The sequence below is a fragment of the Tursiops truncatus genome, chromosome 10 (assembly GCF_011762595.2).
Source record: "Tursiops truncatus isolate mTurTru1 chromosome 10, mTurTru1.mat.Y, whole genome shotgun sequence".
In the NCBI taxonomy this organism is placed as follows: Eukaryota; Metazoa; Chordata; class Mammalia; order Artiodactyla; family Delphinidae; genus Tursiops; species Tursiops truncatus.
This window is the reverse complement of record NC_047043.1, coordinates 13545689-13569225: the sequence shown is the minus strand read 5'-3', so window position 1 is coordinate 13569225 and position 23537 is coordinate 13545689. Positions and strand designations below refer to the sequence as shown.

Here is a 23537-nt window from a genome sequence, read left to right as displayed (position 1 = left end):
GTGTTTGGGGGTTTTGTTTTAATTGTAGTAAGCATGTTTAACGTGAGATCTATCTACTCTTTCAACAAATTAAGTGTGCAATGCAGTGTTGTTAACTCTGGGCACAGTATTGTGCAGCAGAGTTCTAGAATGTACGCGTCTTGCATGACTGACACGCTATACCTTTTGAATAGCAGCTCCTCATTTCTTCCCACTCCCAAGCCCTCCTCTGCAGCCACCATTCTTTCAGCTTCTGTGAATTTGGTTATTTTAGATTCCTCATAGAAGTGAAGTCATGTAGTACTTGTTCTTCTGTGATTGGCTTATTTCACTTATGTCCTCCAGATGCATGCATGTTTTCCCATATTGCAAGATGAACATTCCATTTTATGTATATATGTCGTTTCCTTTATCTGTGTATCTGTCTATGGATATTTAGGTTGTTTCTACATCTTGGTCATTGTGAATAATGCTGCAGTGAATGAGAGAGTCCAGCTGTCTTTTTGAGAGCCTAGTTTCAAGTCTTTTGGGTAAATACCTAGAATGAGATTGCTGGATCATATGGTGGTTCTATCTTTAACTTTTTGAGGAACTTCCATACTGTTTTCCATAGTGGCTGCAGCGGTTTACATTTCTACCGACAGTTCACAAGGGCTCCCTTTTCTCCACGTCCTTGCCAACACTTGTTATTTCTTATGTTTTTGATAATAGCCGTTCTAAGAGGTGTGAGCTGATATCTCCTAGTGGTTTTGATTTGCATTCCCCCCGATGGTTAGTGAGGTTGAGCATCTTTTTATATTTACCCGTGTGTTGTCTCCGGAGAAATGTCTATTCAGGTTCTTTGCCCGTTTTTTAATTGGGTTATTTGAGGGGTTTTTTGGTTTGGTTTTGGTTTTTGTTTGTTGGTGGGGGGGAGGTTTGCTCTTGAGTTGTAGGAGTTCGTATGTATTTTGGATATCAGCCCTTTATCAGATACATGGTTTGTGAATATTTTCTTCCATTCTACTTATAACTTTATGAGTGCAGGACACCTAAATACCACTCAATAATTCATTGTATGTGGTTAGGGCTTACAGATCTTGAATATCATTGTAGGTTTATCTAATAACTGGCTTGTCCTCTTGGGAAGAACTGGATGCTAGTACAATATCTTTAGGTCTTTCCTTTCAGACTGCCAGATTTCCCAGAGAAGATTCTTCCAGTCTCCTTCCTGAAGGGTATATATACTCCTGATTGCCAGCGGTATGGGAGCTGAGTCAGGGCAGAAGGCTGCCGCTCTCAATATTCATTGTATCAAGCTATGCTGAATGCTTCTGTTTGTAGTATGGTATCTTTGCCTTTATGTGTGATGTCCCCTGGTCCAGAGGCCTCTCCAGAGACTAAAGTTCTATTCTTCTGCTGGGTAGAGGAGATTTATTATCCTGTCTGGTGCTGGGGAGGGATTGATCTAGGTATCTGCTTCTTAAACAGATACTCTACCATTCTGCTGGGGTTTTTTTCAGTCACACCTTCATTCTCACTTCCGGAAGTACCTGGAACCTAAACCTTTTGGGTATGTTGAGTGTAAATGGAAAGACTTCTGTGCTTTCCCTTGCTGCTAGTTTAGTACTTGGCTCCAGTTAGCCTTCCAGCTTCAAAATTTTGTTGTGTTGTCTCCTCTCTCCATTTATTGTAAAATTCCCTTTACTGTTATTTTAACATAATTTTGAAGAAGATAGAGGTAAGTATGTTTGTTGATTCCACGGTCTTAGCGAAAAGTCCACCCTGCCCTTTTTTCCTTGGTCATGGGTGAGTTAGGTCACTTGTTTGAGGGTGTCAGGTATATATTGTGTGAGTGGAGAAAATACTTAATTTTCTTTAAGTGACCATAAGAGCTTTAACCCTTTACAGGTTTTTGTATGTAAAGGTCAGAGTCATTAGTAGAAGAACCATCATTTTTACCTTAATAAAGTTTTTCTGCTTCATCTATTGCAGGTTCTGTTTTCCAGTTTGGCAGCAGCGCTACAAATTTCAACTTCACAAACAATAATCCATCAGGAGTGTTCACGTTCGGCGCAAATGCCAGCACACCTGCGGCCTCAGCCCAGCCCTCTGGCTCGGGGGGCTTTCAATTTAGCCAGTCTCCAGCGGCGTTTTCTGTGGGGTAAGAGAGCTTTTTGTTGAAATGGAGAATTTAACATAGGGTGTGTGTTTGTGTGTGTGTGTATAGAATCACCAAGGTGCAGTATGGCTGAGGTAAAATCTATGTTCTCCATCAGTTTACCGTATTACAATTTTGGAGGATCATGGCCTCAGAAAACTAGCAGGAGGGAGGGAGGGAGAGAGAGAGAGAGAGAGAGAGAGTGTGTGTGTGTGTGTGTGTGTGCGTGTGTCTGTCTGTCTGCTGTCTCGGGTATGAGGTGTAGCAGAAAGTAGCAGGGTGTGTGTGCATGTGCGTGTGTCTCTTGAGGGTATGAGGTGTAGCAGAAAGTAGTGTCCCCCACCCCATCACCAGTCACATTTAGTGTTATGATTGTGAACTTTCATCTGAGCATCATGTCACATTATAGAGTTTTTGTTTTTCACAGGTCAAATGGGAAAAACTCATTCTCTCCTGGAACTGCAGTTTCTGGTCGCAAGATAAAGACTGCTGTTAGACGCAGGAAATAAAGATCTTGATGGTGTTATACACACTGTTTTAACAACAGCTGGTGCCCTACTTTCAGATTCTGGATTGTACTACGTGCTGGGTTATCTGAGGTCAGATCTTTAATTTTGGAATTTTCCTCCTTTTTTCTTTACAGAAGCCCCAACCTTACCTCTCCCACCCCCTTTTAAAAAAATAATAGCTAGACTGGTGACTTATTCTTCAGCAAAAATGTTTTATGATCCAGCAAATTATTCACTGGTTTGGCATAGGCTGGCTGAACCCAGGAATCGAGCCCGCTCAAGAGAATGGCTTTGTATACAACCTCTGCACCACCGTGTGCGTTGATATGCGTTTTATGGAACGCATTGAAATTGTAATTATATCTGAGGAATTCTGTATAGATTAGAGGATGTTGAAATGAATGATTTCTATGCTGAGTTTGTGCTGGTGTATGTGTGAAGTGAGTGAGTTGGGTGTATTGTGCACTAAAATTTTCTGATAGAGGAAGCCTGATTAAAGAGTGGTCCATGCTAAGGAGTTGTTAGATCTAGTTCGTTCTCCATTTAATAATTATATGCTATTTCTATATTGGCATTCTTCTGACTATCACCTGTCTTGCCTTTTTCATTATTTTATTATGAAACTTGTGTAAATACAATTTTGTTTCTGTACTTTTTTGGCATAACATAAATCTGTGAACTTGAAATTTTAATTTTGTGTTAGAAAGTTTTTTTTGTTGTTTAGTCTTGTCTCAGATTTTATTATGTAAATCCCATTATTCAAAGTTGCCTAAATCCATTTGGAAATCTTTAAAAAAAAAAAATTGGGGATTCTTAAAGTGAGTTTATTGGCTTTTCTGATCCAGTTTTTGTTTGGACCAAAAACCAGTATTGTACAAAGTATTAAGCATATATTTTTATATTTACTGAAATGGACTGTGGTGACTTTGGATAATAAGGAAAAGTTTAATATTAAAGCCATGTTTATTACAGTATAATTAACATGTTAAACCATGGGATAAATGCCATCAATAAAAAGTTATGAAATACGTTTTGTTCTAGTGTTAAATCCTAGTGAAGGTATGAGTGTTAGTGGAAGGGAACCTTTTTATGAAGGTTAACAATGGTCAGTTAGAAGAAAAATTCTGAAGAATACATTGAAGTGATTTGGACAACTCCTAACTGAAGGGGAAGTGTCTGAAGATAACCCTGCTTTATGTCTGGTGCTAGGAATCGCACCTACTTTGCATATAAATGGACATACTTTTTAAAAGTTGAAAATAAACACACGCAGCCATTTCTGTTTGTATCTTCCTTGATAGGTGGCTAGACAATGTTTTATTGATAGAGTTCTTGGAGATGCATGCCCAAAATAGCCCACAAAAACTTCAGTGGTCCTTTTGTGGAATTTCTTTTGGATTATTTTATCGATTTTTTTAAACTAGATTTCTTTCCTGTGGTCCATAAAAGTGCTCTTGGGACAGCGTTTGATAATTGTATTCTTCAATCTGTACATATGATTATTCTGTGCCGCCTTTTATTTTGCTGAACTTGTGGTTAAATTCAGTACTTTAAAATGTTTAAGAGCTTTTCTGTGTTTCCAGTGACATGGTTTCTCTTACTGAAAATGTCTTAGGACATCATCAAATGCTGGTTTCGGAGTAGGAATTTTGTATTTATAATTCTCACCTTATTAAATAATATACATTTGACATGAACCTCTTTTGGGGGCAGATGATGGTGAATGCTGAAAGAAGTAAACTGGAAACCTGTGGGGTGTTGATGCTGAGAAGTTAATGCCTAACTAAACTGCATGTTCGTTCACTCTTAGTCATTCTTTAGGTCGATATGGATGGGAATATTAGGCTTTCTATTCTGGGAAAGATTTTTCATTAAAAATGTGCTGGAAATATTTTATTTAGTAATTTTTTTTAAAAGCAAGTAACTGAAAACCAAACTTAGGGTGGCTTATCTTATAAATGAAATCTGGCCCCCAGAACTGAGATCTCTAGGGCTAGAGTATTTGGGACTTAGGTAGGACTTGTCTTTTCATGTCAACTGCTTTAACTCTCAGGCTGCACATGGCAGCTATAGAAAACATTCGTGGTAGCAGCTCCAGCCTCAAATCAGTCCCTGCTTAAGCCCAGCAGAGGTGTCTCTTCGTCGGACTGGTACAGGCTGTAGACCCACTCCCTGTGGCTGTAATAGCTGCCTTGGGTTCCATGCTCCATACACAAATGAAAGTCAAGCGCTGTTTGTGGAAGAAGGGGAAACGTTATGGAAAGAAAACAATAAAAGCCCACTTCTCGTGCTGGATCAATGAGGAATTGTTTTTAACTGAAAATAATCTCTGAAGGTAAGAAAGGCATACGCAGAAAGATGGAATCATCAGGTATGTTTATATAATTTGATTTACAAGAGGGTCCGTTGTTCTCACTGAATGTACATCAACATGCTTGGTGAGGTGGGCCAAATGTATATCCTGGGACCTGCTCACCAGAGACTCATGCATCACTGGGTCCAGGTAGGGCCCCAAATTACATGAGCACCTGGAAGACTTCTGATGCATGAGGTCCAGGCATGCCACTCTCAAGTGGTAGGTTGGTTTTTTAGTAATTTACAGTTTGGGGCACTGAGAAGTACAATTCAGACAACTGAAATAAGTCTTTAGCTATTTGTAAGAAATTTCTCTTGGAATTATTCACAGAATTAGGATTTTATTACTTGAAATAAGTGTTGGACTAGTTTTAGGAATTTGTAACCAGGCCATAAACTTCCTGGTTTAGCCTGGGGAAAAACTTATGTTTTAATTGTATCACTATGTCATGTGCTGGGCCTGTTTGGAAACTGGTGAATTTGGTACAGTAAAATTGATAAAAATGGGTGTGTTGGGTCTAGCTACACACACCAGCTATATGTACCATGTCAGAGCTTTCATTTCCTTGTAATATGGGGCAATTTTTTTTTCTTTTTTTTTGGCAGTACGCGGGCCTCTCACTGTTGTGGCCTCTCCCGTCGCGGAGCACAGGCTCTGGACGCGCAGTCTCAGCGGCTATGGCTCACGGGCCCAGCCGCTCCGCGGCATGTGGGATCTTCCCGGACCGGGGCATGAACCCGTGTCCCCTGCATCGGCAGGCGGACTCTCAACCACTGTGCCACCAGGGAAGCCCTGGGGCAATTTTTATAAGCTTACCTCAGACATCCACTGTGGTTTCCAGAATGTGTAGTAGTTCATGGCTGAGGTCCTGACAGCACATTGTCTACAGGACTCAGACCACGCCACAGTTTAACTACATTTAAGTTTATCCTTTATTATCTTTGTGTTTCTCGAGGAACCTGTTGTGTGTCCTGTCCTAGTTTTGTTTGTAAAGGTCTGAATAGGGAACGCTTTCAAGACCAGACTAGGATTAAATTGCCCAGCTCAGTCTTCTCCTAGCTACGAGACTCTGACTGCTGGTTCCTCATTTGTAATGTGGGTCCTTAGTATCTTGCACTGCGGTTGGAATGGTTAACAACTGTAAGGAACGGACAGGATTAGTTTAACATTAAAAGCTTAGTCATCTACAGCTAACTTCTGAGTGACTTGCTAAAAGAATATATCTCAAAGTGGATGATTTTTTTTTTGATAGACCTCTATTTCTGAAAGCATTCATCTCCTGAAGGCAGAGAATGCTAGAGCAGCTGTATTTGGAAGCAGGAGATTCTGGAGCAAACCTCAAAGAAGCAGGCAAAACACAAAAGCATTGGTGACCAGGTATTTATTGAGACAAAGAATACAAATTGGTGGCAAATTATTAAAAACAGAATGTTGAATTTTCATTTATAGGCAGGCCATCAGATACTGTTTGTGGATCAAGCCATACTATAATGAACTGCAAAGAAATACGCACACAGCTTGAGATGAGGAACTTTACCCAGGCAAGCACGTATTGCAAAGATTTTGGCCTTTGGTATGGGCTGGAGGGTGGGAAATGGCAAGTAACTGAAGTATTTGCCAGATTTTAGGAATACTTCTATTATTTAGGAATATTCTTTAAAAGGAACAGCAGCCTGTTTTCATAGGGGTAAGTGTAGAATAAAAAAAGTTAATACATTCTCATCAAAAAGCCCTTTATTCCCAAGTAGTTTAATTTTCAACTCCTGTCTTCCTTTTGCTGGAAGTATTTATGCCTAAGTGAAACGCCCAAACAAGTCACTTAAGGGAAAAAAATCCTTCTTTTAGTTAGAATAATTTTTACCGTCATTTGAAACATTAAAGACTTTTATAAATTTAGACAAAGCCCTCAAATATAATGTTTTTTCAATCCTAAATATTTGGGAGAAACTAGGTGACTGTTTAGGGAGAAAGAAGTAGCTTCTGAAGCAGTGCCACGCGAGTACCACACAGGTGCTGGCTTTCTCTCTAGCCACAGACTCCCTAAAAGCACAGCTTGCTTGCCGCTGCTCCCTCACCTAGCTCAGCCCAGCGTGCATTAGTATGTCAGACTTTTCTCAAGGTGCAGGAGCCACTCAGGCTGCACATTTCATAACAGGTAGAGTTTCTAGATGCCTAAATTAACCACATGACCTGTGGTTTTTACATATGGTATGTTCACTGAAATACTATTCTCAGCATAACTCCTAATTTTTGTTCCCTTATTATCTTGTAAAAGTGATGAATAATGTTAATACTATGAAGACAACTTTCTTTTTGCCTTTTTAGGCTGTAGAGCTTCAGTATGAGAATTCTGTCTTGACACAGAAAATTCAGCATTTCTGTAAATGAAATATAATAAAGTATACTGAAAATAGGGAGGCCCCAGCCCCAAGAGAAAAACATGTGGCTCCCCCTTCTTCCCCATTTTGTCATTTTTCCCCCCAACTTGGGAATCAAAAATCTCCCTAAGTGCTGAATTCATAAACAAACAGACTTGGATTTTGTTGTAAAGGCAGACAAAGTAACACTTTTTACTTGATAGGGCTACATAGTGTAACTTGAATCCTGAGAAATGCATCTACATAGATATTAAAGTATAAAACAAACTGGACTACATATTTCCTTTTGTTTTACTGTATAAAAATAGCCTAAGTGGTGAACCATCGAGGAAATTATACATTAAAGGTGTATTCCAGAGCTACATGTCGGAAGGGTACGTTTCAACTCCAGTTCCCAGTCAGGGGCAAAGGGGGTTATACTCTGATGCTAATGTATACACTACTAATCGGTAAGTTTATGTAACATTTCCTAATAATTTCTCCTCTAATTTAAGAAGTTAGTGGATGGTTTGGGTTTGTTTACTGTGAAGGACCATAACACTTTCTCTTCCCAGAAACAGGTGAATGAATGATCTGTTTAGTATTTTGACACATTTAACCAACAGGCTTTCTGTGATGGATTTACTATAAAGTTATTTTGAAAAACATTGTTTATGAAAACCATGGTTCATGGTTTATGAAATTTTACAATAAGAAAAGGCATTAAGGACACTGTTAAGGTTTCTATAAGCAAATTGAAAATATTCACGTTTTAAATGTCCAAAAAAAACCCACTTTAAAAACGGATATAGTAATAGCAAATGTATTTGCTGTTAAGACCAAAATAAAGCCTAGACTGATCCTGTAAGCACCCTAGTTATGAACTGTTCAACACAGTTTAGTGTTTTGGGGGAAAATAACAGATTCAGAAAATGCCTAAGAAACAAAACTTTTAGTTCAGATTATACCTCAGCACAGCTAACTGGGCCATCTAACAAAAAGCACATACATACACTTAAAACTCTACAACTATGCAATCGAAGAATAAATTAAAATGGCAATACACAAAGTGTTACTTAACATTTCCCTCAAAAACATCATCCCTGGCAGGCCCCAAATGAGCTGTTGGCCCACAGAACCAAAGAACTTGGAATAACATCTGGAAATGCTACTCTTCCTTGTTACAGAGAACAGTCCCTAACGGGAAAATTGGTAAGTATTTCACAGGCTACTAGTATTTAATCATGAAATGCTAAGATTATTTAATTCCTTGAACAATATAATAAAAGGAAACTAGTATGTGGATATCCTGTATATAAAGAGAAGTTATATTCAGAACACTGAAAAAGCACTAATACTTTCTTCATGCTGCGCACATACTGGGAATATTGTTTTACAGTAAATATGCAACAGTTTGATAGGACTGCTTTTCCCCACATATTTATGGTTTGATTTAGGGCACTGAAAACACTTGCACGTGAGTTTCAATTTAAATTTACAGTGAAAACTTACCCCTCCCCCCAACCCCATTAAAAGCAATCACTAACTTACCTTTTTCTTTAAAAAAACAAAAAAAAAATCAAGGATAAGATAGCAATATGACTTAATACTTTTTCATCATCATGCAAAATCTGCCCCCAAATACATGTTTAGGCATTAAGAATAGTTATAAAGTTACATCATTCCTGCAGTAAACTGCAGTACAGATTTTAAAATTTCAAGTCAGGGAACTGCTAGGCCGGCCTCACTTTCCCCTCTCTCTTGCAGCTAACTCACCAGCTCCTGGGATGGGCGCTAAGTGGCTTATAAAATGTGTGTCCCCACTCCCTCCCCGCAAAAAGCAAAGACAAAAGTTTCCTTAAGAAGTGTTAACTAAAAGATGAGTGTGTTCACAAAACACAACTGGACATTTTCCATCATTTTGGGATAAACCAAAATAAGCTTTTAAAGTTTCATTTGGAGATTTCAAAGCTGAAAATGCTTTCAGCAAGTTCTAATACCTTAGATCTTAAGTATATACTGTCCCTTGTTGATTATGACACTACTTGCCTTCGGTTCAATCTAAAAATTTTAACACTTGAACTTAACAGGTTTTTCTTCTGGAAAAGTTCTTTCTTTGACATTCAAGTAAAATCAATACTTTCAGCATAGTCACCTGCATCACACTGGAGCGACTGCTTTAATTTCTAAATCATCAGTTAATGTAACCCAGGGATACTGATGGCCTTGATATATAGTTTAGTCTTGTCATTATTCCAGAGAGTATGGAATTCAGGGCTTTTTGGGGCATCATCTGACCCCATTTCTTTTTACCACAATGGTTCCTGCTACAATGTCATAGGCTGTTCGATTATGCTGAAAAAACAGCAGTGTGATGAAAGCAGGGAAAAAAGAAGCAATAGAAAAATTCTTGATCAAAGCTCGTATAGTGGACCTAAAAAATTAAAGCAAAAAAAAAACCAAAAAACAGGTAAGTCGTATACCAACTACATATAGATTAATAGTATTCTATCAAGTTCAAGATGTATTTAAAACATATTCAGAGTATAATTAACAGAGTTTTAACCTTTGATAACTGAATTACTTTCAAGCAGCAAAGTATGATCAAACCACCAGGACTAGTTCTAAAGACTTTGTAACATAAAAGTTAGTTCGACTTTAGAACTTACACATGAAAAGCAATAATATGTCTTAGAATGTGAACTAAAAGTTTACCGTATTTTCTAGTATTTTGACAGAAGACTAGAATATTCCCTTTACTACCCTTTCTATAGTCACTCAGTACCTCTATACTTTGTGTGTTTTCACCATCTTCTAAACTGAGTACACTTACGCAGTCCCATTTTCTACCTTCTGTGAAGAGCACCAGCATTTCAAATTACTGTATTTGTTTATCAGATCTTTCTCTGTGGGCTTCTGTGATTAAGGAAAGCTTTCAACAGTAGCTCAGAATGGAGAATTGTCCCACTAACATTAGATTTCTGCCTTTCGGTGCACTGAATGGTTTATAGGATAACACAGCAGCTGAATGTGGGCTCTGAATCCAGACTGCTTAGTTTCAGATTCATTTTCTACCAACTATACTAGTTGTGTTACACATCTGTAATAAAAGGGTAATAGTACCTATAGTACCTAACTTAAATTAGTTAATACATATGCAATGTTTTTAAAACAGTGCCTGGTTTATGAGGTGCTCAATAAATATTAGCCATTATTGACTCATTAAACGTAACAGCCAGGATTATTAGAATCACAAAATGTAAGGAAATTTTGAAGATGTGAGCAAATTCAAGGCTTTTTCTAGAGTCTCTTGTTTAAACAACCCAACTCTGAATCATTCTGGCAGCAATTCCAGCCAGTATCCTGTTTTGCTCAACTGATTACCACCTACTCACCTCCACAACTTCCATTATCACTATCTGTACCTTCCCCCAGAGCCAGATGCCAACAGCTAGCCATGAGTACTGGAAGTATTACAAGCTCTATCACTTAGGAGCAGGATGCACGCATGTATAGCTGTCAAAATTCTTATTGCCTATTCAAGATGGGATAATGACAGGTATTACCAAATGGAAGCTTCAAGGCACAGCAGTAACTAAACTCCAATATCCACAGATCTAGAGAATAATAAAGCTAGGCCTGGAGCACTGATAGAGAGAGTAGCCATGCCCAAATCCTCCTCATTATTGTGACCTACAGTTCATAAAATGCTTACCTTTGAAGATATATGCTGAAGAGAAGTCTATAATCACTGAAAACATTCAAACTTTGTTTTAAACTTAATAAATGTAAGCCTATTATATGCCATGAAGAACCAACATCCTAAAAATACTTTTATCAAATGGTATAACTTATGAAAATAATTTTTAAGTACAGTAATCAATACAATTCATAAGTACATAATACATTAAGCTAAAAGAAAGAACTTACGTTGTAATGCTAACATTTGAGGAAGGAATCACTAAAACCCGACTTGGCGCAATAAGCACCGACGTATCGCATGTCACAACTCGAAGCCCTAGCAGGAACTTCCCTGGGGTGGCTCCACCTGCTCCCCAAATGCAAATTATCTAAGGAAAGAAGGATAATTTTATAATAATTTACTGGCTCAACTATACCAATTTTAAAGGTAAATTTTCCTGCCGTATGATTCATGTTTTAAATTTTTCACGTTGGAAGAATTTCATAGACTACTTAAGGGTTAACCTTTCAATGCATTTCTGCAGGTCTCTAACATCTTCAATACCACAAGATATCTACTGTAATATTTCTCTATGACCCATTATATTTTTTAGCAAGTTGCTTCTATGGAAAGATGCATTTCAAGTTCCACAACCAACTTAAAATATAGTTTTGGACAAGACTGAAATGTATTACAAAGAAATGTATTACAAATGAAAAATGTCTCCATTCTGAAAGTTTTAACTTGGAAAGTATTATGTTAAAGGAAATTTAGAAAAAAATAAAGACATTTGACAAATACATGATTAAAAATAAAAATCTCCACTACTTTTTTGTCTTGGGCTGATAATCTAAAATTAGATGGTTAAATATTAATATTTACTGAAGTCAGTAGCTTACCTCATAGAAACAAACTAATAATCTGTATATAAGCGCCACAACCATCATTTTCTGCAAGTCTTCCATTGATGTGTCTTCATCTATTTCTTCTATTATATAATGCATAGCAAACTTAGAGATATCCCTACAAAAAAATAGTTTTCGGTTACAAAGAATTAGTTACCAGAGCAGTTGCATTGATTTCTTTTTCATTAGTGTAAATCAAAAACTTTAATTGAAATTATAAACTAATCTTTAGGTTTCCAACTGTCTAGCTTCACAAAACATTCATTAGCTATTCAACAAATAAGCAGCACTACCCTGAGCAGGCGCTGTACTAGCCCCGGGGATAAAATGGCAAGTGAATTCAACATGGTCTCTGCTTTCACAGAGTTGCTAACCCAGCAGGTAGAGCAGAATAAATAATAATGAAGTGGGGAAAGGGCTATAACAGAGAACCATTGGGTACTTGGAGACACGTACCAGGCACACTTAACTTAGTGGAGGCTTCCCAAAAATGACATTTAAGGTGAGATCTGAAGGATGAAGAGAAGTTGGCCAGACTAAGAAGGGAGAAATTTCAGAGAGAGGGACTAACAAGAGAGAAAGCCTTTAAGCAAGAGTATGATGGAAGCTGTAGGCAGTTCAGTGTGGCTCAAATAACTGTGAGAGGTGAGTGATTAAGAAATAAGGGTATTTGTTAAAATATATGAGGACATTAGTAAGACTTACCCTGACGGCAATGAGAAACTACTGAAGGATTTTAAGGCAGGAGAGTGGCAGAATCAGAATTTATGATCTTTTTGGTTTTCTATCAGAGACTGAATTGAGATAAAACAGGAGACAGTAAACTGAGATACCAGTTAGAAGACTTGTGTTATAATCCAAGCAAGTGATGGCAGTGACTGGACTAGGGAGAAGCAATGATGAAAAATGAAATTCTGACAGTGAAAAGGAAATGGTATGGGTTGAAGGTTATTCAAGAGACTGAACAGAGTTAGCTGGTACTTGATTGGATGTGTAGGGCATAAGGGAGGGAGAGACAGGGAAAAATCATAGTAACATTCAGGCTCCTGGCAGGGGCCCTGAAATTTAATTACCAGGGTCTGAACTTGACTGTTGCTTACTGCCTTTGTAAATTCTGGGCTTAACTTTTTGTAAGCCCAAATTTCAATCTCTATAAAATGGAGATATTAACCTCTACTCTACAGTGGTGGCAAGGTTAAGAATCCATACAAAGGCTAGCACATGGGAAGTGCTCAGCAAGTGATAACCGCTATAATCTGAAAGGAAGATTATGCAAATAAATAGCTCACTTTGCAGTTCACTTGGAACTTGCCTGACAGTATACGCAGCCCCATTTGGAAATGCCATCTAGCTGATTATTAATAGTTCATCTACCAAAACCTCTTTATGCCTTTGTGTTTAGATACTCCACTCTGAAAATGATTGTAAGAGAAAAATTTGCAACTGGCCTAAGAAAATAGTGAATAAAATCAAACCAGGGTTGGAGGTTCCTTTCACCTACTTTTGATAGGTGAAATTCCCCACATCTTGCAGAATTAAGTATTTTTCTCTCTTTTGTAGTTATTTCTTAAAACCAACAAGAAAGCAAATCCAACAAAGCTCCTATAAAGAAATCACTGACACTGGCACACAGATTATCCATAAAGTCACTTGCAGGCATGAAAAAAAAATTAAAGCAAGATCTCTAGACAGTGGACATTAAAACCCTTCTGCAAATGGCCTTAACTTACTTTATTCCACTGAGGTGCATAATGCTTAAGACAATGGTTGCTTTTATAAAGAAGAGAATAAAGAAATCCACCATCTCTGCCATGAATCTGTGGGCCAAGGATGGAATAACATACTCTCTACCTGTAAATTAAAAAAAAAAAAAAAAGTTAGGAAAACTAATCGTTACACATAGACCTTGGAACCCAAGCTAGGTAATGAATGTAAAGTCAAGGTACAACTTGCTGATAAAAAAAATTTTATAACTGCAACAATTATTGGTATTGACTTCAATAGGGCATGTTATTAAAACAGCAACGCTACTTCACTATTTACTGAGCAGTTTAAAGCTTGTTTTCACCCCCTTAATGTTTAGAAATGCTTTCACAGATAAATTTCAAGTACTCAATACATTTCACTAGGGATTCAAATGAGGAGACTCCAGGTGATTACAAGCCTATGACACAAAATTAAACTTTTTAAGCAAAATATCAAGTGTAGACGGTACAAAGTAAATCCCTGAGCCCCTCATCTTACCCCTTATTTAGTTTGTCTATGTCTTTCTAACACATCCAGGGATTATCAAGCTGCCATCCTAAATTCTGAATCAAATTCAGGCAACTAGGTCTTGTCCCATATTATCTGTGGCTGGATAAAGTAAACAAAAAGTCTAAATAATACACTAAAAAGTGTAAGTGATTCAGAATATTCTAATTCCCATACAGAAGTAAACAGACAACACACAAGATGAAGTCAAGGCCCAAAGGTTCATAATTCCATTTGCATTCCTGAAAATCTCCTTTAATATCCGTCAGTTCCACTGTCCCTAACTCATAAAAGTTATCATATTAACTATAGATAATATAGTTAATACATCCGTGTCTGGATGCTTTCCAGCATCATCAGTCAAAACTTCCCCTACCCCCAAGCCGGGTTTGCCGTCTGAGAGTGAATTAAGCTTCGGATCTCACTCCACACCGTGGAGACGAAGGCTAAGAGGACGCTTTGAGGAGCAAAGACTTCTTTGCACGTGGAAACCACCAGACCGGGGGGCCAGGGAACCGATTCGGAGCGCTAGGTCTAAGGGGAGGCGCACGCAGGGCCGCGCTGTACACCCTGCGAGCTGACGGACGCGCAGAAGCCGCGGCGAGCGCGGCAGCGGTGACAGCGGAGAGGGGCCCGCCGGCCCCGCCCCCAGGTCGCTCCCCGAAGAGCCTCTCACCTGCCTGCCGCCCGGTCTCGCTCGGGGCTCGCGAGGCAGCGGCGGGTCCTACCCTCGTCGCGGGGGCTGCCCGGGCCGGCGGCTGCACGTGAGGCGCGCGGGCTCCCGGGCCGGCGACCGGAGCCGAGGCGGTGAGGCCGGCGGAGGCCGGCGGCTCGGGCCCGGCGGCCGCGGCGCTCAGGAAGTAGAAGGGGTTGTAATAGCCCAGCTGCAGGGGCGGCGGCCCGGAGGCCGGGGCAGCGGCGGCGCCGGCGCCCGCGAGGTAGCTGGGCGCGGGCGGCTGGGGGCTGCAGTAGGCGGGGAAGGCGGCCAGGCCGCTGTGCCAGGTGAGGTAGCCGCAGTAGGACTGCCACAGCCACTCGTGCACCTGCCGGGAGTACTCTCGGGCGCTCAGCCGCGCCGGCTTCTCCCGCGGCGCCGCCGCCGCCTCGGGCGCCTCGCAGCCTGCCGGTGCCTGCGAGCCCGAGCCGGGGCCGGAGCCCGCCTCCCTGCCATTCTCGGGCTCGCGCGGCGGCTCCGACTCCTCAGTGGCGGCCGCGGGGGGACCGAGGCCCGGGGCTGGGGGCCGGCCCGGAGCCTGGGGTTCGGCCTGCGGCCCGTCCCGGGGCCGTGGGGCGGCGGCGGGAAGGCCTCTTCGGGAAGGAACGGGCTCGTGGTCCCCTCCGCCGTCGTCCTGCCCGGGAGGGCGGCCTCGGGCTTTCTCCGGCCCCTCCGCCATCGTCGCCTCAGCAGCACGCTCGGCGGTCCTGTCACTGCGCCGTCTCACTCCCCCACTGGCCCCTCCCCAACGGCCCGGTAACCACCGCCGCAGCCGCAGGCGTCAACAATTCGCCACCGGAAGCGGAAACCCACCCCCTCGTCGGCGTCGCCGGCGCGGGGCGGAGCCAGGAGGCGGGGCGTGAGAGTGGGCCTTGGTGCTCAGAGCCTTGGGAGGCAGGAGGACTCCTCCCCGGCTGGGCGGGGGCTTATCCCTTGAGGGACCCAGACTATCACCGGTCCCCCAGACACACACCTCTTGTGGTTTTAATGAAGTTGGAGGCCCGAGGCTTCTCCAGATAATCTCACAGGATGTGGACTCAGGCTGCTCCGGGAGAAAGAGCTGATGGAAGAAGAAGATTTCAGAGAGAGGTCCCAGGGCTCGGCGCCGCCTTTTCTGTTTGGGACCGCGACAGTTTTGGTCTCTAGGCACAGGGCTTGTTACTTGTTTCCGCCTGCGTTCATTCCACTTAACTGGTCCTCGCCCATCTGTACTCAAGGTGATATGAGGCATATCCCCTTAGAGGATAAGAAATTAATAACCAAACCATACTGGGATCTATCAAGATAGTATGGCTCAGCGGCAGAGATCTTGATTGTAAGAGAAAAGAGGAGTTATGTTGATTTTAGAGCTAGACTCTGTCCTTATCCTGGAGCTGACCTGTGTCCATAATATCTTACTCGCCACTGCTGCAGACACAAGCCTACTTCAGCAAAATTGTGCCTTTCCTCAGACCCGTTATCTCAACCTTTGGTGCCTGCCTTTTATTTTCTGTTAAGGCAAGGCCCCCGTTCATATCCCAGGGCTTTGGAGCCTCCTCTGAGTACAGAAGCCCAGGCACGATTTCCCCTTCCTCTGAATTATATATGGCGCCTTACATATGTATAGTTTAATACACCTTCCTATGTCCTTAAGTTGGTTAAGTGATAGGAATATATCTTCGTATCCCCAGTCCCATACAGGAGATCTACAGGGGCCAGGTATCGTGGGTTATACTTGTTAACAATGATTCCCGTAATCACTCTTGACTTTGCTCTGGGAGATGAAAGTAAAAGGTTTAACTTTTGCCCTGAAGGAGCTAATGATTTGGTTAAAGGGAAAGACTTTCATGAAACACTCGAAGACCTATTTAAGACAATACCAATATAATATGAGTCCAAAATAAGGGAAAGATAATGGTGGCCTATTGCTAGAAAGGTTACCCTTACAGATGTGATTTTAAAAATCAACTCCGGGACTTCCCTGGTGGCGCAGCAGTTAAGAATTTGCCTGTCAATGCAGGGGACATGGGTTGGATCCCTGGTCCGGGAAGATCCCATATGCCGTGGAGCAATGAAGCCCACGAGCTGCAACTACTGAGCCCACGCACTGCAATTACTGAACCCGGCACTTCTAGAGGCCGTGCTCCACAAGAGAAGCCACCGCAATGAGAAGCCCACGCACCGCAGTGAAGAGTAGCCCCTGCTCACCGCAACTAGAGAAAGCCTGCACGCAGCAACGAAGACCCAACACAGCCAAAAATTAAAAAAAAAAAATCAACTGTGAAAAAGTTGTAACATTTAAACATGCATTCCAAGTTTGGGTAGGGGAGGAAGGAGAAGCAGGAACAAATAAATGAAGATGGCATGGAATGAGTGTAAAATATTGTGGTTATTGGAGACACTGGTCTTTGTTTTGCATACCACTGATTAGGTAGCACCTGGCATAGTGCCACTCACATAGCAGACATTTATATTTATCAGCACTCTTTGCTGCTTTATCAGAAATCCAATTGTAACTGATTTAAGAGAGAAAAAGTAAATGAATTTATTGACTTGCATAGAAAGTTCAGGAGTAGTTTAGGTTTCAAGGATATCTAGTTACAGATAATCATAACAGCTTCAGGAATCACCTGTTTTTCTTTCTTTGACTTCGCTTTTGAGAAAGTAAGAGTGTTTCTGTTTCAGTGATAAACCTAATTCTAACTGGCTTAAGCAAAAATAAAATTATTGCCTTTTGTAATCAACAAATTCAGAGGTTCTACATAATAGAAGAAGGTTCAACAGTACATCTAATAGGCATTCCAAAGAGAGAAAAAGAAATAATGGCCAATAATTTTCTAGAATTGAAGGAAGATGGCTCTTTACATTGAAGAAGCACATCAAGTCTTAGGAAAATAACATATACATATAACACATATATGATGAATGTAAGCAAAGAGAAAAATAATGATCTTAAATAGCAGCAGTTAAAACGTAATCTAACTAGAAAGAAATGACATTTAGACTGGAAGCCATATTGTCAAAAGTAAAAATATGCCAAAGATAGTGGAACATATATAGTACAGAGTATATAACTATATATAACTATATATATATATATAAATAACCTGGACAACATAGTAAATCATCACTCAAGAATGAGGATGTGATGTAATGCACCACTGCTAATCCAAACAACACCCTGGATCAACCCTAGTCCTTTCCCATCATACTCAGCCAAGGGCTGAAGTCTCAGGGATATAAAAAGGGAAGTATTCATGAGTCAAAAATATAAATGGACTCTGGAAAGAGGGCAGTACATGAATCTTGAATCTCCATGAATCACCACATCAAAACAGACTGTATAGTGAAACCAAAAATGCATGGGGCAACATTTACAACTAAACTAGGTAACAGATAACTCCACAAACCCCAAAATACAAGTGTGGGACCAAACCACAAACGCAAAATTGCATAGTGTTAATGCCGAAAAAAATCAGATAAAAACTGTGAAGATATTAAGAAAATTATATAAGACATGAAAGAAAAATCAGAATAGGGACTTCCCTGGTGGTCCAGTGGTTAAGACTCCATGCTCCCAATGCAGGGTGCACGGGTTCCATCCCTGGTCAGGGAACTAAGGTCCCGCATGACGCGGCAAAAAAAAAAAAAAAAAATCAGAATTAAAAATACCTCAGAAATAAAGTAACAACTTGGGAAAGAATTAGAAGTAAGAGAAAAAGTGGTTTCAGAAAATACTGAACTAGAAGGAACACAGGAGTAAATACAGATGGTGCCCAAGAGAACTAGAATTTGAAAATGAGATTTTAAATAAATATAGAAACAGAAATGATTTTAGAGAAAAGATAAATATTGAAGATAGGTAAAGAAAATCCAGTGTACGGATTAAGAGTTCTTGATAAAGAAAACCAAAGCTAGCTAACAGAATACAACGCATAATTCAAGAGAACTTTTCCTGAAGTAAAATACATATATTCTATTTATATATATTCACATATATATTCATATATACATTTACATATATATTCGAAACCTCACACTGAAAGAGTATACTGTGCGCCTGAAAGCACTGAGCGTGAACAAGATGTATTCTAGTCAGTAAAATTACTAGACTTTACGTTTTGAAAAATGGTCATTTAGGCCAAAAAAAATTTATGAGAGAAAATTGGATTACCATAAGACTTCAACATTAACACTTTATGTGAGGAGAAAATGGTGAAACATTTAAAATATTCAAAGAAAGAAAATGAGAACCAAGTACCCTGTATCCATCAAAACTGACTTGAAAGTATAAAAGCCTTGGGGCTTCCCTGGTGACGCAGGGGTTGAGAGTCCGCCTGCCGATGCAGGGGACACAGGTTCGTGCCCCGGTCCGGGAAGATCCCACATGCCACGGAGCGGCTGGGCCCGTGAGCCATGGCCGCTGAGCCTGCGCGTCCGGAGCCTGTGCTCCGCAACGGGAGAGGCCACAGCAGTGAGAGGCCCGCGTACCACACACACACACACACACAAAAAGTATAAAAGCCTATTGGTTATCAAAATGAAAGGGCTCAGACTGTTACTTGAGTGCTTCCTGAGGGGTGAAGCTTGGCAACAAAATTACTGACAGTGACAGAAAGACAGTTAGTGAAACTTTCAATATTACTTGTAGAACCAAGACTAAATGAGGCTTTGTTTCAGTCAGGGTCAAGAGAAAGAAACTACACAATAATTTGAACAGAGGACATTTACTATGAAGAATATTAATGGAATTGGAATAAAGGGAGGCTGACTAGCAAAAGGCAAAGAGAATTCTTACCATATAGGAACAGTAGATACAGGGAACAGCCACCACTCCTGAACTGAAATAGAATGGCCAAGAAGCACCCTTGCCCCCATGCCCCATCCACCTCCTTTTTGGAGAAGGCATGACTGTGGCTCCCTGCTGTGGCCTCAGTGCGCCCCGTTAGAAATCCTCTCTGGAGTTCTTGGAGAACTAGCCACAGCAAGGTGCCTTTATCAGAATTCACCGCAGAGTGCCCAGAGAAGCCACTTACAGGAAGGTGCTGTACCAGCAGCACACCACTTCATGAAGCCATCTAAGAAACGGTGTACTGGGGGAAGCTGCCCTGGGAAGCTGCCACTTGTTGTTGGCTACTGGGCGCTGCTGAAAGGAACCACACACTCTGCAGGAGCCCAGGGAGATTAAGTACAGGAGAATCAGAAAGAGAAGCCTCTTCCTCCTCCAGTGCCTCCCCGCCCCTACTCCGGCCCCGCCCCCTCCTTGCAACAGTACCTTCTGCTAACAAAGCCTAACATTAAACCAGCTGATATGGGAGAAGTATTTATAGAGTTCAGCTCCATTATTGCACAGCAAACAAAGATTTGGAGCTGAGAGCCACAAAAAGTATAATCTGAGATGGATTTGTATTCTGAAATATTGGTACAAAATTACTGTAAAACTGGAAAGGAGTTTGGGAGGAGCATCGACAAAAATTTAACTTTTCAGTATATTGATGGTGGCAATATTAGTATTTTGAGAATGTATGTTTAATATGGGGTAAAATGAGTAATTATCATTAGTATGAACTATCTATCTAGTTTCCTGCATCTTTTCAGTAGCAGTGCTCATTTTTATCATCTGGAGTGTGGTTTTGAAATACCAAGTCCCACTTAAAGAAACAAAGGCTACTTGGAGAAATGGGTGATTCTTGATCTGGGGTAGGAAATGTATAGAATGAGCATAAAATATCTTGACATACTGAAGAGCAGAGGAACTATTAAAGACTTCTAGGGTCATGTCCAAAGGACCCAGGAGCCAACCTGAAGAGGCTCCCCATTGGCCAAAGATGGGACAATTTGAGTTTCAATAAGGGTAATAATTAGAATGGACTGAAACCCATTAAATAAGTTTAAATACATAAATTCATAATAATAATGTAGTCTTACCAAAGGGATTAAACCTGAATCTGATCACGTTGAATCTGATCAACTGCCAATTTACAGGAAATAGAGGACAAAGACACACTGAAAACACCATGAGCGTGCAATCTGCGAAATCCAGACTGTGGGGAAGCCTGCGATCAGACGGCTGAGTTCAACAGATAAATTGTAAGAAAAAGAAGGGCGAGAACCAACAGATTAAAGGAGACTTAAAAGACATCAAATTATCCTAAATGATACATTAGAACAGTTAGACTAATTGGTATTTTCAGGACACTAAAATCTGTAACAAGACAAGGATGCCCACTCTCACCACTTCTATTCAACATAGTATTGGAAGTCCTAGCCACAGCAATCAGGAAAAGAAATAAAAGGCATCCACATTGGAAGGGAAGAGGTAAATTTGTCATTATATGCAGATGACAGGATACGATATATAGAAAACCTTAAAAAAAAAGCCACACAGAAACTACTAGAACTGATAAACGAATTCATCAAGGTAGGAGGATACAAGGTTAACATATAGAAATCAGTTGCATTTCTTTACATTAACAATGAAATACCAGAAAGGGAATGTAAAAAACCAATCCCTTTTAAAATCGCGTCAAAAAATAAAATACTTAGGAGTAAACCTGACCAAGGAGGTGAAAGACTTATATTATGCTGAGAACTATAAAATATTAATAAAGGAAATTGAAGATGACTCAAAGAAATGGAAAGATATCCTATGCTCTTGTATTGGAAGAATTAATATTGTTGAAATGGCCATACTACCCAAAGCAATCTACAGATTTAGTGTGATTCTTACCAAATTACCCATGACATTTTTCACAGATCTAGAAAAAATAATCCTGGGCTTCCCTGGTGGCGCAGTGGTTGAGAGTCCGCCTGCTGATGCAGGGGACCCGGGTTCGTGCCCCGGTCTGGGAAGATCCCACATGCCGCGGAGCGGCTAGGCCCGTGAGCCATGGCCACTGAGCCTGCGTGTCCGGAGCCTGTGCTCCGCAATGGGAGAGGCCGCAACAGTGAGAGCCCCGAGTATCGCAAAAAAAAATAAATAAATAAAATAATAATCCTAAAACTTATATGGAACCATAAAAGACCCAGATTCGCCAAAGCAACCCTGAGGAAAAAGAAAAAAGCAGGAGGCATAACCCTCCCAGACTTTAGACAATATTACAAAGCTAACAGTAACCAAAACAGCACGGTATTGGTACAAAAACAGATACATGGATAAATGGAACAGAATAGAGAGCCCAAAAACAAACACACACACACACCTATAGTCAATTACTTTGACAAAGGAGGCAAGAATACACAAAGGAGAAGAGATAGTCTCTTCAGCAAGTGCTGTTGGAAAAGTTGGACAGCCACATGTAAATCAATGACATTAGAACACACCCTCCTCCCACCATACACAAAAATAAACTCTAAATGGCTTAAAGACTTAAATATAAGACACGACACCGTAAAACTCCTAGAAGAGAACATAGACAAAACATTCTCTGACATAGATCGTACCAATATTTTCTTAGGTCAGTCTCCAAGGCAATAGAAATAGAAACAAAATTTTAAAAATGGGACCTAATCAAACTTACAAGCTTTTGCACAGCAAAGGAAACCATAAATTAAATGAAAAGACAACCTACAGGCTGGGAGAAAATATTTGCAAATGATGCAACTGACAAGGGCTTAATTTCCAAAATATTAAAAGAGCTCATATGACTCACTATCAAAAAACAAACCCAATCAAAAAATGGGCAGAAAACCTAAATAGACATTTTTCCAAAGAAGACATACAGATGGCCAACAGGCACATGAAAAGATGCTTAACGTCACTAATTATTAGAGAAATGCAAATCAAAACTACAAGGAGGTACCATCTCACAGGGTCAGAATGGCCATTATTAAAAAGTCTACATATATGAAATTCTGGACAGGGTGCAGGGAAAAGGAAACCCTCCTATACTGTTGGAGGGAATGTAAATGGGTGCAGCCACTATGGAAAACAGTATGGAGGTTCCTCAAAAGGCTAAAAATAGAGTTACCATATGATCCAGCAATTCCACTCCTGGGCGTATATCTGGACAAAGCTATAATTCAAAAAGAAACATGCACCCCAATGTTCATAGCAGCACTGTTCACAATAGCCAAGACATGGAAACAAACTAAATGTCCATTGACAGATGAGTGGACGAAGATGTGGTACATATACACAATGGAATACTACTCCCCCTTGTGGTTGCCAAGGGGAAGGGTGTGTAGGGGAGGGAAGGAACGGGAGTTTGGGACGAGCAGATGCGAACTATTATGTATGTAGGATGGATAAACAACAGTGTCTGTATAGCATAGGGAACTGTATTCATTATCCTGTGATAAAACATAATGGAAAAGAATACGAAAAAGAATATATATATGTCTAACTGAATCATTTTGCTGTACAGTAGAAATTAACACATTATAAATCAACTATACTTCAATTAAGTATTTTTTAAAAGACATCAAATTAAAGAGTAAGACTATATTATAGTGTCTAGAGGCACACTTAAAAACATTTTTAAAAGTGGTGATTATCAAAGTCGAGATAGTGATTACTTTTGGGGGAGGCAGGGGATTTGTGATTGTAATGGAGAACACAGGCTTCTGGTGTGACTGACAAAACTCTTGATTTGGGAAGCGAATACAAGTGTGTTCACCTGTAATCAACCATCTGTTTATTAACCAAGATGTTAATGAAACA

The 23537-nt window shown here is 40.4% G+C and overlaps 2 protein-coding genes across 6 annotated transcripts in view; one reads left to right on the top strand and one right to left on the bottom strand.

Annotated features, from left to right (window-relative positions):
• The window catches only part of NUP153 (nucleoporin 153), a 74609-nt gene extending 70683 nt beyond the window's left edge, over positions 1-3926 (top strand). For all 3 annotated transcript variants that reach the window (XM_019945164.3, XM_073810391.1, XM_073810390.1), the window contains 2 exons: positions 1954-2122; positions 2547-3926. In XM_019945164.3, coding sequence (XP_019800723.1) covers positions 1954-2122; positions 2547-2628 — 251 coding nt within the window. In that variant the 3' untranslated portion in view covers positions 2629-3926. The remainder of the gene's footprint in view (positions 1-1953; positions 2123-2546) is intronic.
• A 2424-nt stretch (positions 3927-6350) lies between these two features.
• FAM8A1 (family with sequence similarity 8 member A1) lies at positions 6351-15685 on the bottom strand. 3 transcript variants are annotated; one of them, XR_002178343.3, is made up of 6 exons: positions 14858-15685; positions 13659-13779; positions 11923-12046; positions 11272-11411; positions 10737-10876; positions 9639-9775 (listed from the first exon to the last, which is right to left on the bottom strand). XR_002178343.3 is itself a non-coding variant. In XM_004314084.4 (5 exons), exons 1-5 carry the CDS (start codon positions 15573-15575, stop codon positions 9631-9633), a joined length of 1248 nt encoding a protein of 415 aa, XP_004314132.2. In that variant the 5' UTR covers positions 15576-15682; the 3' UTR covers positions 6351-9630. The 3 variants fall into 3 exon arrangements, 2 of the variants coding, with proteins under 2 accessions (XP_004314132.2, XP_019800724.1); XM_004314084.4 differs by lacking the exon at positions 10737-10876 and having other exon boundaries at positions 6351-9775; positions 14858-15682; XM_019945165.3 differs by lacking the exon at positions 9639-9775 and having other exon boundaries at positions 9782-10876.
• Positions 15686-23537: the final 7852 nt, after the last annotated feature.